Source organism: Crotalus tigris, unplaced genomic scaffold, assembly GCF_016545835.1.
Source record: "Crotalus tigris isolate CLP2741 ecotype Arizona unplaced genomic scaffold, ASM1654583v1 scf7180000019068.10715455, whole genome shotgun sequence".
In the NCBI taxonomy this organism is placed as follows: Eukaryota; Metazoa; Chordata; class Lepidosauria; order Squamata; family Viperidae; genus Crotalus; species Crotalus tigris.
The window spans coordinates 9,224,436-9,236,586 of NW_024097358.1; the positions used below are offsets into that span (position 1 = coordinate 9,224,436).

The 12,151-nt window shown below is 36.6% G+C and overlaps 1 protein-coding gene across 31 annotated transcripts in view; it reads right to left on the reverse strand.

Moving 5' to 3' along the window:
• The window catches only part of MAPT (microtubule associated protein tau), a 90,343-nt gene that overhangs the window by 33,223 nt on the left and 44,969 nt on the right, over positions 1–12,151 (reverse strand). For 18 of the 31 annotated variants that reach the window (XR_005558610.1, XM_039359052.1, XM_039359055.1 and 15 more), the window contains 4 exons: positions 8,222–8,277; positions 6,840–7,031; positions 5,788–5,920; positions 4,619–4,672 (listed from right to left, as the gene is read on the reverse strand). Coding sequence is in view for 30 of the 31 variants with exons in the window: in XM_039359052.1 (XP_039214986.1) it covers positions 4,619–4,672; positions 5,788–5,920; positions 6,840–7,031; positions 8,222–8,277 (435 nt within the window). In the remaining variant the exon portion in view is untranslated. Of the gene's footprint in view, positions 1–4,618; positions 4,673–5,787; positions 5,921–6,839; positions 7,032–8,221; positions 8,278–10,146; positions 12,025–12,151 lie in introns of those variants that run through there. The other 13 variants (XM_039359050.1, XM_039359042.1, XM_039359039.1 and 10 more) reach the window with 4 other exon arrangements.

The window sequence follows — 12,151 nt, forward strand, 5'->3', positions numbered from 1 at the left end:
ATTGTCGCTTTTTCAACTTGCTAAATAAGGAATCAACATTTCTTTAGCTTATATGACTCTCCTAGATTAGGGAGAGTCCTAGAATCACAAGATCCTCCACATACTGTGTTTTCCCGAAAGTAAGACCCGACCTTATATTATTTTTGCCTCCCAAAAAGGCATTAGGTCTTGTTTTCGGGGGATGTCTTATATTTTTTGTGACACCTGCCTTGCCTCACCACGGCGGCACCTACAGCCATGTCCAGTAGGCCCACTTCTGCTGTGGCCACTCGCAACAGGAGGCTGTGCAGCACATTGCGCTACTGCCACTATGAGAAAGTGGGGGAAGAGATGGAACTACCCCTTGCACCCCACACCTGCTTACGTCACCCCCCCAGCCAGGCCATTCCTTGCTCAGCGACCTTCCCTTTCATTCCCCTCCCGAGCCGGACCTTCCCTTTCATTCCCCTCCCAAGCTATGGAGGATGGGCGGGATAGGTCTGGTCCCCCTCCGCCATTTCAGAGCCAGTGGAGAGTGATGATGAAAGTCTCCGCTGCTGCTGTGCACTGCTGGAGGGGCTTTCTTCATGCTTCACCCCACAGATCACCTGCCGGGAAGCAACCGCCACCTCCTTCTCCTCTGCCATCTCTCCCGTAACTTGTGCCTTGACCGGGCAGCACAAGCCTCCCCTGCCACCTCCCTCCACCAGTCAGACCTTCCAACTTCTCGCGAGATCTTATTTTTCCCACAAGACATTGGAAGGTCTGACTGTATTTTTTTTAGTCCCACAAACTCCATTTCCCTGCTGCAGGAGAAAAACGCGCCAGAGCTGGAAAACAGGTTAATGAAGAAATGCTTTCAGGAAGAGGGAGGAACTGGGCAATGGTGTGCCAAACTCTACAGCAGCGCCAGAAGAGAAGCAGTAGGAAACAGGGCTGCCATTTCCAAACTGGAGAAGGGAGAAGTGGGGCGATGCAGGGTGGCAAGCAAGTACTCTTCTCTGCTCTGCATCGCTGCATAGAGTTGCTCCCCTCCCTGTTCTCCCTTCTCTCCAGTGGCAGCGACAGAGGGCTGGTGGAGGGAGGCAGCAGGGGAGTCTTGTGCTGCCCGGTCACAGCGCAAGCCATAGGACAGTTGGTGGAGGAGGTGGCTGCTACCAGGCAAGTGACCTGTGCAATGAAGCTCGAAGAAAGCCTCTCCAGCAGCGCACAGTGGCAGCGGAGGCTTTCGCTGTCACTCCCCCTGGCTCCGAAATGGCAGAGAGGGACCGGGCCTACCCCGCCCATTCTCCGTAGGATGGCAGTCCAGCTTGGGAGGGGAGTGAAATGGAAGGTTACTGAGCAGGAATGACTGGCTGAGGGGCCCTGAAATAAGCGGCTGCGGGGCACGTGGGGCAGCTCCAACCCTCCCCCCACCTGCCTCACCTAGTTGTGGCGGCAGTGGCGCAACATACGCTTTCCTGCCCCATTGCGGCAACAAGGTGGGACAGAGTGGGTGGGGTCCTAACTAGGGCTTATTTTTGAGGTAGGGCTTATATTAGGCCCACCCCAAAAAATCAGGGTAGGTCTTATTTTCGGGGTAGGTCTAATTTTCAGAGAAACACAGTAGTAACAGTCTGCAAGTAGCTTCAGGAGCTGTGCTTCCAAGTAAGCTGCTGAGCTTTATAGCTGTGGGGGGCTGCAATCACTTTATTGTTGAAAAAAGCAGCCATTCTGAAATTTATTTTTCAAACAGATAATCAATTGTGCCTTTCATTTCTTAAACACTTTTAGGGATTATTGTCTTTATTGAGTTAAAAGAGGCTCTCTTCAGCCACAGCCTGTTACTTCTTTTTGAAGATCTGCTCCATTTTGGGGACTTCTTTATTGTTAAACAATAAGAAAGACAGCTGCTGATGGCAAGCTAAAATAAGGAAGCATGGAGTGTTTTTATTTTTAACTTTCATGGAAAACATAAAGGTAGAAAGTTTTGGTTTTTATTTTACTATTTTTAAGTAATTTGTAACTTGGTTTGCTTTGTTGTGAGTGGCTAAAACTTTCCAATATTCATGAACTCTGGCCAGCAATTCTTAAGTGATTTACAAAAAAATTACTCTTTGACCACAAGAGGGAGTTCAGAAGATGGAGCATGGATTTGAGCAAATTATTAGATATTGTTTGAAAAATTCTTAAAGAAAAGCATTATTCATTTTATAGATCAGTTATGTTCTAAGGATGTTATAAAAACTACTCAAACTACTTCAGAGATGAAACTATGTGTACAAAAATATCAAATGATTGAGGAAATTTCACAAGTAGCTGAGAATTTCACAAGTAGCAAAGGATCCAACCACAACTCTGGAATATAAATCTGACCCAAATCTTTATTATGACGATGATTTAAATGTAAACCTTCCAGCACAATTGAAAGAAGAGTTCCAAGAAAATCTGCAACTTCCAAGAGGATAAGTTTGGGACTTTTTCTTTATGGATACTAACAAGCTTGAGAATTTCTTGAGAAAGATAAGTATAAAAAGATAATAACTTGATCGACATTCCAGAGAAGAAAAAGATTTTATTTTACAAAGAAAAGTGGGAAGGAGCAACTTAAATTTAATTAGTTAATTGGAGTTAGGTTGGATTTTTACCAGTTTGATATATGTAATTAAAAAATTTTTTAATGTAAAGTAGGTTTGAAATTTTTTTTCCTTTATCTATAATACTAGAGTAATTCCTAAAATTTGTAAAATATTTAAAGTATATTTGAAAACAATCTGTTATGAGGAAGTGAAAAAAAGATGTATTAGAATTTATTGATTTTACAAATATTTTTAAACAAAAGTTTAGAGTTTTAACATGGATGTAAATAAGTTTATGATTAAAGAATCTGAAAGATTACAGTGAATTTTACTAATATAAATGATGATAATTTATAAAGATTAATATGTGCAAATAGAAATATAATATTTTCCACAGGAAAAAAAACAAAGTAGAGATGGTTAAATTGATTCCTTTATTCAAAGAAAAGAACATATCCAATTTTGTTTTTATCTGGAAACCGCTTCTGGATTTTGTGCTTGTAATGGAAAAATAAAACTTTGTGGATTAGATATGTGTGTTGTTACAGAAATGGCTGGTATATATTATTGTATGAAAAGTTGAGATTTTAATGTTATTCTCTTCTACTGTGCTAAAGAGTTGGAAGTCAACATCCTATTTTTCCTTTATCCCTTTCTACTCTACACTCTCCCCTCCCCTAGTTTCCATTATTTTTATTTTCCTTTGTATTTTTATATTCTGATAAACTAAGAACATTTTTGAGCCCAAATAATTTAGTCAAATTGTCACATTGTATCTGTTCCAACAAGACTTTGGAGATTAATATTTGCCTTTTGCCTGCCATCTGTTTAGCATTAACCCTAATATACCCTAATATAACCTAATACCCTAACACCCTAATTTTACATTATTTGTAATAAATGATATTATTTTTATGACATAGATTGCAAATTGTCTGCATATTATTGACTATGAATGAAAAGAAACAGTGGAAATAAATGAATAAACTTAATTGTTAATTGCATCCCACTGTTTATTTATTTGGAAATTTTAAGTGGAACCACATTGTTAGTGCAGCAAATATCGGCTTTATAAATATCCAGAAAATCCTACATTTCACTGATCCAGTATTGCATGCTCTGATATTCCTGCTATCCCTACCGTACTGTGATATAATATTCAAGAAACACATTGTATTTTTTATTTGACTCGCAACAGTCTTATTATTCTACTTTCACCTGAGTTGTTCAATAATGTGGATTTTGAAGTTTTAGTTATGATGGATTGTGTTAAATGAGTCAGTCCTGTGTGTAATAATAGCCAGATATCACATTTGCTCAGTTCTACTGAGCCAGACATTTAACATTTAAACATTTAGTGCTTAACAAAATAATTAAGAAAAATGAAGAGATGTGTGTAGGTGTGTATGTATGTATATGTTTCAATATATAGGTATCAATATATATATAACAACTATTCTTAGCTCAATTCACCATATAGAACTACTATTAGACACATGTTGTTATTTGAAATCCAGCTGGCACTAAGTCTGCATGTTGACATCAATTTAATTTCTAAAAACTGAAAATGTCAGCTTGTTTAAGCCAGGATACCTCATGGCCTGCTGTCCCTTTCTGTATGCACCCATCCAGACACTCAGATGAATATCCAGTACTGTGCTCTTTGCCTGTCATTTTGCACCGGGCTGGGGGCCCCATCCGTACTCCCTTTTCCAGGAACGATGACAATATTCACTATTTTAATTGTAGGTAAATGCCAGTTGAACTAACGCTCACCCATGATGCTATATCAGCCAATTTAATTTATATATTTAAACTACATTATCATTTTGCCCAAGTGTCTATGCTTCTACAAAATATATTTCATACTGTCTTCACATAGACATCTCTTGTCATTCCAACTGAAAGGCTGAACACAAAAGTTTTCACTCCATAATAATGTCTCATACACCAGCTGAAACATTAGTATCAATATTCAGAATCAACAGAATTTTTAGATAAATGCCTGAAAAGTATTTTAGGATTCTTTAAGAATAAAGAAGGAACTAAATAATAATAATATATATATATATATATATTACCTCTCTCAGATTTTGCTGCTGTGCTAGGGGGCCTTCTCTGCTCCTTTTTAGCAGCTGAAAGAACAAAAATATTCCTTCACTGAACCATGACTTTTAGTGTCTTTTCAGATCTTAGCGATACATTAGAATAACTACTACAAATTAGTGGTGTCATTCTCGGCACTGAAATAAATGAAAATAATAAAGTGATTGCCAAACATTATGGAAGTCACTAAGATCTGTAGATTGCATTATATTGAGAGAAATCTTATGATTACTGAACTTCATTACCCATAAGGGCTGTGCAGCATTTCAGTTTCAAGGGGAAAGTGATGCACTGGTGCACATGAGAGCACTAATGCAGCATTTGTCCTCATCTCCTTAAAGCAGCTGCATCTCAGGATTGCTCTCAGAAATTATTTTGACAAATTTATTCTGATTGTGGAAATAAAAGAGTGCATATGCTTCTATAAAGGTATCTTCCAGCATTATTGATCATACAACAACTTGTCTTTTCCTTTTTAATTGGGAAAGCAGAAACTGGTTACCTTCACATTTAGTGTCTGACACTGTAAAATATAAGTCTGGTTTAGAAACATCCTACTTGCCATGATAAATGTATCACTTGAAACCACTGTCATTAAAGAGGTTTCCATGTGACAATTTGACCCCTCTTTGATTAGATGTCTTGCAAAGACCTATGGAAAGCTTTTCCCAACAATATCATCTGTATTTACTGTTTGAGAGTGGTTTCTTTCCGTGCTGTTAACAAATGCAGCCAGGCTCTAAGCAAGGGCTAATTTCTACAATTCACTATTTGATAGATTAGTTGGAAGAAGCATAAGTCAGCTCTGATTTTTCCTGCAATGGCTGCAGTCATTGTAAGAAAGCTCTGAGTGTTTGGTGAGCGGAATGACACAGGCCATGAGGAAGTCCCTTATAATACTGATTCAACTGTGGTACCTTTAACCCTTTCCAAGATAACCTCCCATTTTGAAGATCTTTCCAACAGCATATTTTCAGTCACATGAATTGTCAAGGGTGTCTTGAAGAATGTATATTTTCCCGAGAAACCACCATAAAATTAATTTCATATATTTACATATAAAAATGATTCCAATAAACCAAAGGATCATTTTTTCTTTTTCCTCTATGTGTAACAAAATGAACACATAAATTTCTTCTCTTACTGAGGCTCGGTGGTGTCTTAGGAACAGTGGGAGTTTTTGAAGGGATCCGAGACACACTGGCTGGGCTCTTCTGATTCTGGGCCGCAGCAGAGCGTGGGGCTGCTATCTTCGATGCACTTTTCATATCTGGACCCTGAAGATACATTAAGAAAGGGAAGAGTTACTGTACTGCTAATGAAGTTTTTAAAAAAGAACAAAAAATAGCTAAAATGCCTCCTATCTTTACGTGGTTTTCAGTCCAAGTCTTCTAAATAAGTAAGTTTTCACTTAATATTGTATGTACTTACTATGATATTACATTTGCATTTTATGCTTTCTGAGTACAAAATGTTTTATTTGCTTTTTCCTCTTTAATTAATAAACTTGTGAGAGAAACCACTAATCGTTCTTAGAGGGAATCAATGTACCTAAACCGAATCAACTTGATGAGGTCTAACAGGCTGCAATATATCCATTCTCTACATTAATTCCGTAGGGTTTTTTTTTTTCCTGCAACACTGAAATCGGAAACCTAGAAACAGATGACAGTATGATTATTGGCTCTCTATAGTTGAGGGTGACATTATTTTCTCGACTTTTGAAAAACCTAAGCAACATTAAATCAAATTTGGGCATAATTAGAGAAGCTAGTTTCAAAAAGATCTATCAGCCTTTTTTTCATTCTACGTCTTTACTGCGAAGCTTGGCAATTGCCAATTTGCTCAAACAACAAATTCCCACTGAAGAGCATAACTGGCAGTTACTAAATAGCAGCTTCCTTGGCTTCAAATGAATTTAAGGCATTATTTAACTATGTCAAGAAAATGTCAAGAAGTATTTCTAAATTCAGTTGGTGGTCAATGCTAGCCTAGTCACTCAAATGGCAGAGAGTTTGTATTAGCAAGAGGTTACTAAATGTGACATAATCTAGTGAAAAATAATCTTCAGCCTCCAGCCAACAGCAGACTCAGTAACACTGAATATAAGTTTATAAACCAAGTGGCAAATTCAAATAGGAATGAAATAATGCTCCCTCCCTTCTCCCCTGCTTTTCTTTTAAAGTAATTCCTTACCTTGCTGTTTTTTTCTTTTATTCCTGTACTGGTTGATCGGGAGGCGATAGAAGAGATGCATTTAGGGGTGGAAGAGAAGGACTTGGAAGGACTGGAGGGTTTTTTCAAGGGGATAGAACTAATAGAGGAGTTGCGTTTGGGGGTAATGGAAGATCTACCTTGCGAGATTTTGATAGAGGAAGGTATAGATGTCTTTAAAACAAATAAAATCAAATCAAGGGTTAGCGTGGAAAGGGGGGGAAGCAATAAACGTAAAAAGAAGATGGTTAAAATAAAATAAGAATGACTGCTGAGTTAACCATGCTGGAATCAAACTAAAAGTTAAATGAAACTATTATTTTCTCCTGACTACAAAAACATAACAAAGACATATATCCCAGCCCCTTACCCATATTTAAGGAACATCTCACTTTTACAATGAACATCTCAGAATCTGCAAGTATTTATCAAATTACAGTAAATTTTCAAATGTTCTAATTATCTCCGTGCTATTAATTATCATTATAAGGTTGCACAATTATAAGCAAGATGATATTTCTCTCCATTCCACAACAAAACTAATAAACAGCCAGAGGTTTTTTACATTTATTAATGTGGCTCATATAATGTGTCTGAATGATTTTCCTTTTGTACCTATGCTAATTTCAGAAAAATTTTCTGGGGCAAATCATTGCAATATTATTGTTGAAATAGACATTTGGTTCATTCTAGTAATTACATGATCAGCAAATGTTTGATAGTTAAGAGGAAAACTAATTTTAATAGGGACATTTTAGAACTATAAAATTTAAAAAAACAAGTGTTAAATAATTCAGCTAATACAAGACTGCAGCTCTTCCAGTCATGGTTCTTGTCTGGGCTGTTATGTGTCTATAAAACCTGTCCTCCTTTTGAGCACTATATAAGCAGATTCTATTATTCCTAATTGTACTAAGGTTAAAAAAACTACTTTGCAAATTTCAATCACAAGACAAGTCATGAAATCACCTGTACAGAAGAAAAAAACTGTACAATATTCTTTATTATATGTCCTGTCCAGCTTGTTCTATCCCGGCCCATACTAATTACAGTGGTAGGTTAAACTACAGCAGCACTTTGTTGTTTAGAAAATAAAAATGGCCATTTTGATGCATAGGAAAACAATTTGTTTTTAAGAGATTCTTGTTTCAGATTATGAACTTCTTTTCAAAGGGGGAGAGAGGGGAATTCAGATGAGTTAATAGTAGAACTGGAGAAAGTATCCACATTTCAAAACAACTTTCTGGATAATCAAATACCAAAAATACATTTTTTCCTTAGCCTGCTCTAAGAAGAAAAATGTTTCATGAGAGGGGAACAAAAGGGGAAAAAGAATACCTATGATAATCTACTTGTCAGCTTACCTTTGGTTTTAGTTCTTCAGTCCCAATTTCATTTTTATCTCGGCTGTCAATGTGAGCTGAAATAAAAGGGAAAGTCCTATACTTAGTATGCTTTCTGGGAGAGATAAGTGAAGCAATAAATTATAAGATAAATTTGGAATATAATAAACTATTTGGGCAACTATCACAAGCAATTCTCCTTTCTCATTTTAATGCAAACAGCAAGCATGCTTTGTCTAACATTAAATACTCCGGAAAATAATTTAAAAAAAAACAGCAAAAATCAAGCCAGCTGTATTGAGAACACAAAATACTGTGTTCCCAACCAACTGAAACCATTTTTGGCAACTCCTCCAATGTTTTTGTGTGAAGCTCTGTTTGCAAAGTGATGTCAAGAGCTGGCAAGATCACTTTGTGTCTTTAATGACTATAGCAATGGAGCACCTATCAGTATCTTGTCATTTTTTTAATACAAATGGATGTAATGCTTTATCTGCTTGTAACTCCTTGAAAAGAGAGCAAAGCAGTTTGAAGATATTCCATTTTACATTAGAGTAGTCTTCCTTCTCTGTATAAAAAAACCTATGCACAGTCAGAAGCATATAATTGGGATAATAAAGGAGGTTTGGGGGGGGGGAATCATGATGTTTCACAAGCATAATTATTCTCAATAGCTTTGCCTCCTCTGGGCCAGTCTGGATCTTATGGTAAAGCCTTATTAGCTTGGTAGAGCATTTAATAGGGCAGCCATTGTTAGAAAAGGGCTACTGCCTTCATGCTGTATCTTGGTTCAAGGAATCGGCTGGATTTCAGGAAATAAAGTTTTTGTGGTTCACTCATCTAATCTAACCAGTGGTTTTACATCAAAAGATTTCACAATGTTTAAGCCAATTTCATTGCAGACAGATTATTTTAGACCATTTGTAATTCAAGATTTTTTTTATGCAGCTGAACCAAACTTAGAAAATAACCCTACTGCTGATTACTAAAGGAATAACTTAACTCAGTTTAAATTTACCAAGTTGTGTTTCACAGATGAGAATAGTACACATATTTAATTCTACCACTGTAACAAAGAAGGTTCATTAGCTGTTTGCATTATATGCATTATAATATAGTGAAAGTAAATCCAAACTAATGTATTTTGCAGAACTTTCTTAGTATACAATATTTTATAATATAAAATAATAGATTTATAATATTAATGTAAAGCTTTAGTCTATTTTAGAGTTCAATATTAGAGAATGGAATTTCTGTCTACAGTTTATTCTGTTTTCTTTAATTAATTGTTGCTTAAGATTTAATATCTATAAAATACCAGTCCAGGTCCAAATTTTTAATTCAAGATTTGAATTAAAGGTGGGGTATTATTTGACTAGATTCTCAATTCTTTAGAAAAAATAATAAATTGGGAAAAGTTGAGGAAGAGAAGAAAAATCATTTTCTCCAGTATACACCTGACAACTAAATAGTGCTCTCTTAAAAACTAAATTATTCAAAGGCTCAAACATTTTCTGTATTCGGTTAATACTTCTCAATAAGTTTGGGATCCAGTAGCTCAATTTACATAGTCTACTACTAAGTGAAATAAATAGTTGTCCAGAGGTTTAGAGTGCACCTTATAAAAATGGTCTGACTGATAGATGCCAGTTTTAAAAATGTTTTATCCTTGACTCAAAATAGGGAGAAAAAACCCCAAACAATCCCAAAACAATTAAGTAAGGCTTAGTGGGGAGCAGAATGGACTATATGGCTAAAAGAAATAGGACTCACAAAAAGCCATATTGTGCCAAGGGAAAATATAGAATTATATTTGGTCTATTCTATAAAACATAGTTTTGCTTACCTGTATAAGGTAATTTTAATGGTTATAGAATTAGTTTTGTGCTTTTAGAGCTGAAAAAACATCTGCCAGCATTAAAATAAAAGCAGGCATTTTACCCTACCTCGTCTTAAGACTTTTCATATGTCATTTTCTGCTCAGTCCCTTCTCAAAAATGCAGCAATTTTTGTTCTCATTATTTTCCCCTATAGGCCTTTGATGAGCAGAGAGAAATCAAACAAAGATCTGTTTTGGAAAATGTGAAAAGGCTATATGACTGCATTGGAACATGCAGAATTATATTATAACTATTAATATTAGTAGCATTGTATTGGAAAGTAGAAGCTTGTCTTCTCCCTTAACAATGGATGACTGCAAATTTCTTTCTTTCATTCATTTTATTCATTCATTCATTCATTCACTCACTCACTCATCCATTCATTCAATTTCTATAGCCATCCATCTCAGTCAATGACTCTGGGTGGTATACAATTCGAAAAACATATTACAATCAAAATACTAAAAACATTTTAAAAGAATAAAAACAATATACATAGCAGCCAAGATACTTGGCCTGATAGCAATACAATCGGGAAATGAGGCCCTTAACACATTCCATGGCTCAGGCTTGAGAACATAGTCAGGTTTTTAGGGTTTTATGAAAGGCTAACAGTGTTGGGGCCGTTCTAATATCTGAAGGAAGGATGGAAAGACTGTCTTCTAGTCCCTGCCAGCCAACACTCTTTTGCTGGCGGGATCTACAGCATGCCTATGCGGCAAAATCTGGTTGGAGAGGTAGAGACTCATGTATCCTGGTCCCAAACCATGTAGGACTTTAAGGGTAATTACCAACATCTTGAATTGTATTTGGAAACACACCAGTAGCCAATGCAACTCACACAAAACTGGTGTTATGTATGCCGTGTATCTGGCATCATTTACTACCTGTGCAACCACATTCTGCACCCGCTGAAGTTTCCAAATGGTAAATTTCCTTTTTGACAAATGTCTGAAAAACTAAGTGGCCATTTTTTGTCTGTCCTGTAAGCAATCTGTTCTACAGCTTATAAACATCTTTTCTGACCTTTCCCAAAATCTTTAAAATATTTTTTCAGGTGCAGACAGTGTCTAGATGAGATTATTTTTATCCTCACTTATCTTTTCTTGTCATTGTCTATAGCAATGTGCTAAGGATTCTTCTGCGCTAGATTTAACACAATCCCTTCCTCAAGAGAATGGCCCAGCACTGAATATCAGAAGGTAGAGAGGAATATTAACTTCTAGTGGAGACACCCTGGCGATGAAGGCTTACTTAAGCCCTACATGCTTTAATGACTTCACAATTAGACAAAAATTAATGAACATCAACGGGGAAAGGACAAAACAAGTACAGGTATAGCCTCTAGTATACCTTTGTTCAAACTGGGTGCTTTCCCTCAAACACATCTGAGCAATGTCTATCCTGGCCAAAAAATTCAAAGAGCCAAGACTATGGAAGATCAACTTGAGGGCACAGTGGCTCATTGCTGAATACAATTTCTATTATCCATGAATCGGTACAATTGGCTACTTTGGCTTCTTGAACCAAATAATGTCCTGTGTTCCAACTCTTCATTGCATGAACCATAACACTTGCTCTCTTTTCTTTACTGTTTAAATTCTTGGATCTATTTGGACTTTTAATTTCTGAATCAATTTACTGCTTCTGTATATTTGTATATCTTTCTGGCTTTCTTTTTGTGGAACAAGACCTAAAACAGCATAACATCACAGCTGTTCCCAACCCTGATCTTGATCAAAAACTGGACAAATTGCTGATTCAGTTTCTGTATCTTTTTTGGGCACCTGGAGGGCAGGAAGACTGGTTCACATTTTATCAATTCTTGACAGCCTCTGTCTGGCCTCTCTATTTTCCAGCCCTCACTGGCAATGAGGCTGTGTATGAAAGCTCAATACTATCTTTCTCTTTTTCTTTCTTTCTATGCAATATTTCTTTATCTCCTAATAGTCTAGACCAGGCTCTTTTATGACTCGTGGACTTCAACTCCCAGAATTCTTGAGCCAGCTTGGCTGGCTCAGGAATTCTGGGAGTTGAAGTCCACGAATCATAAAAGAGCCAAGGTTGCCCA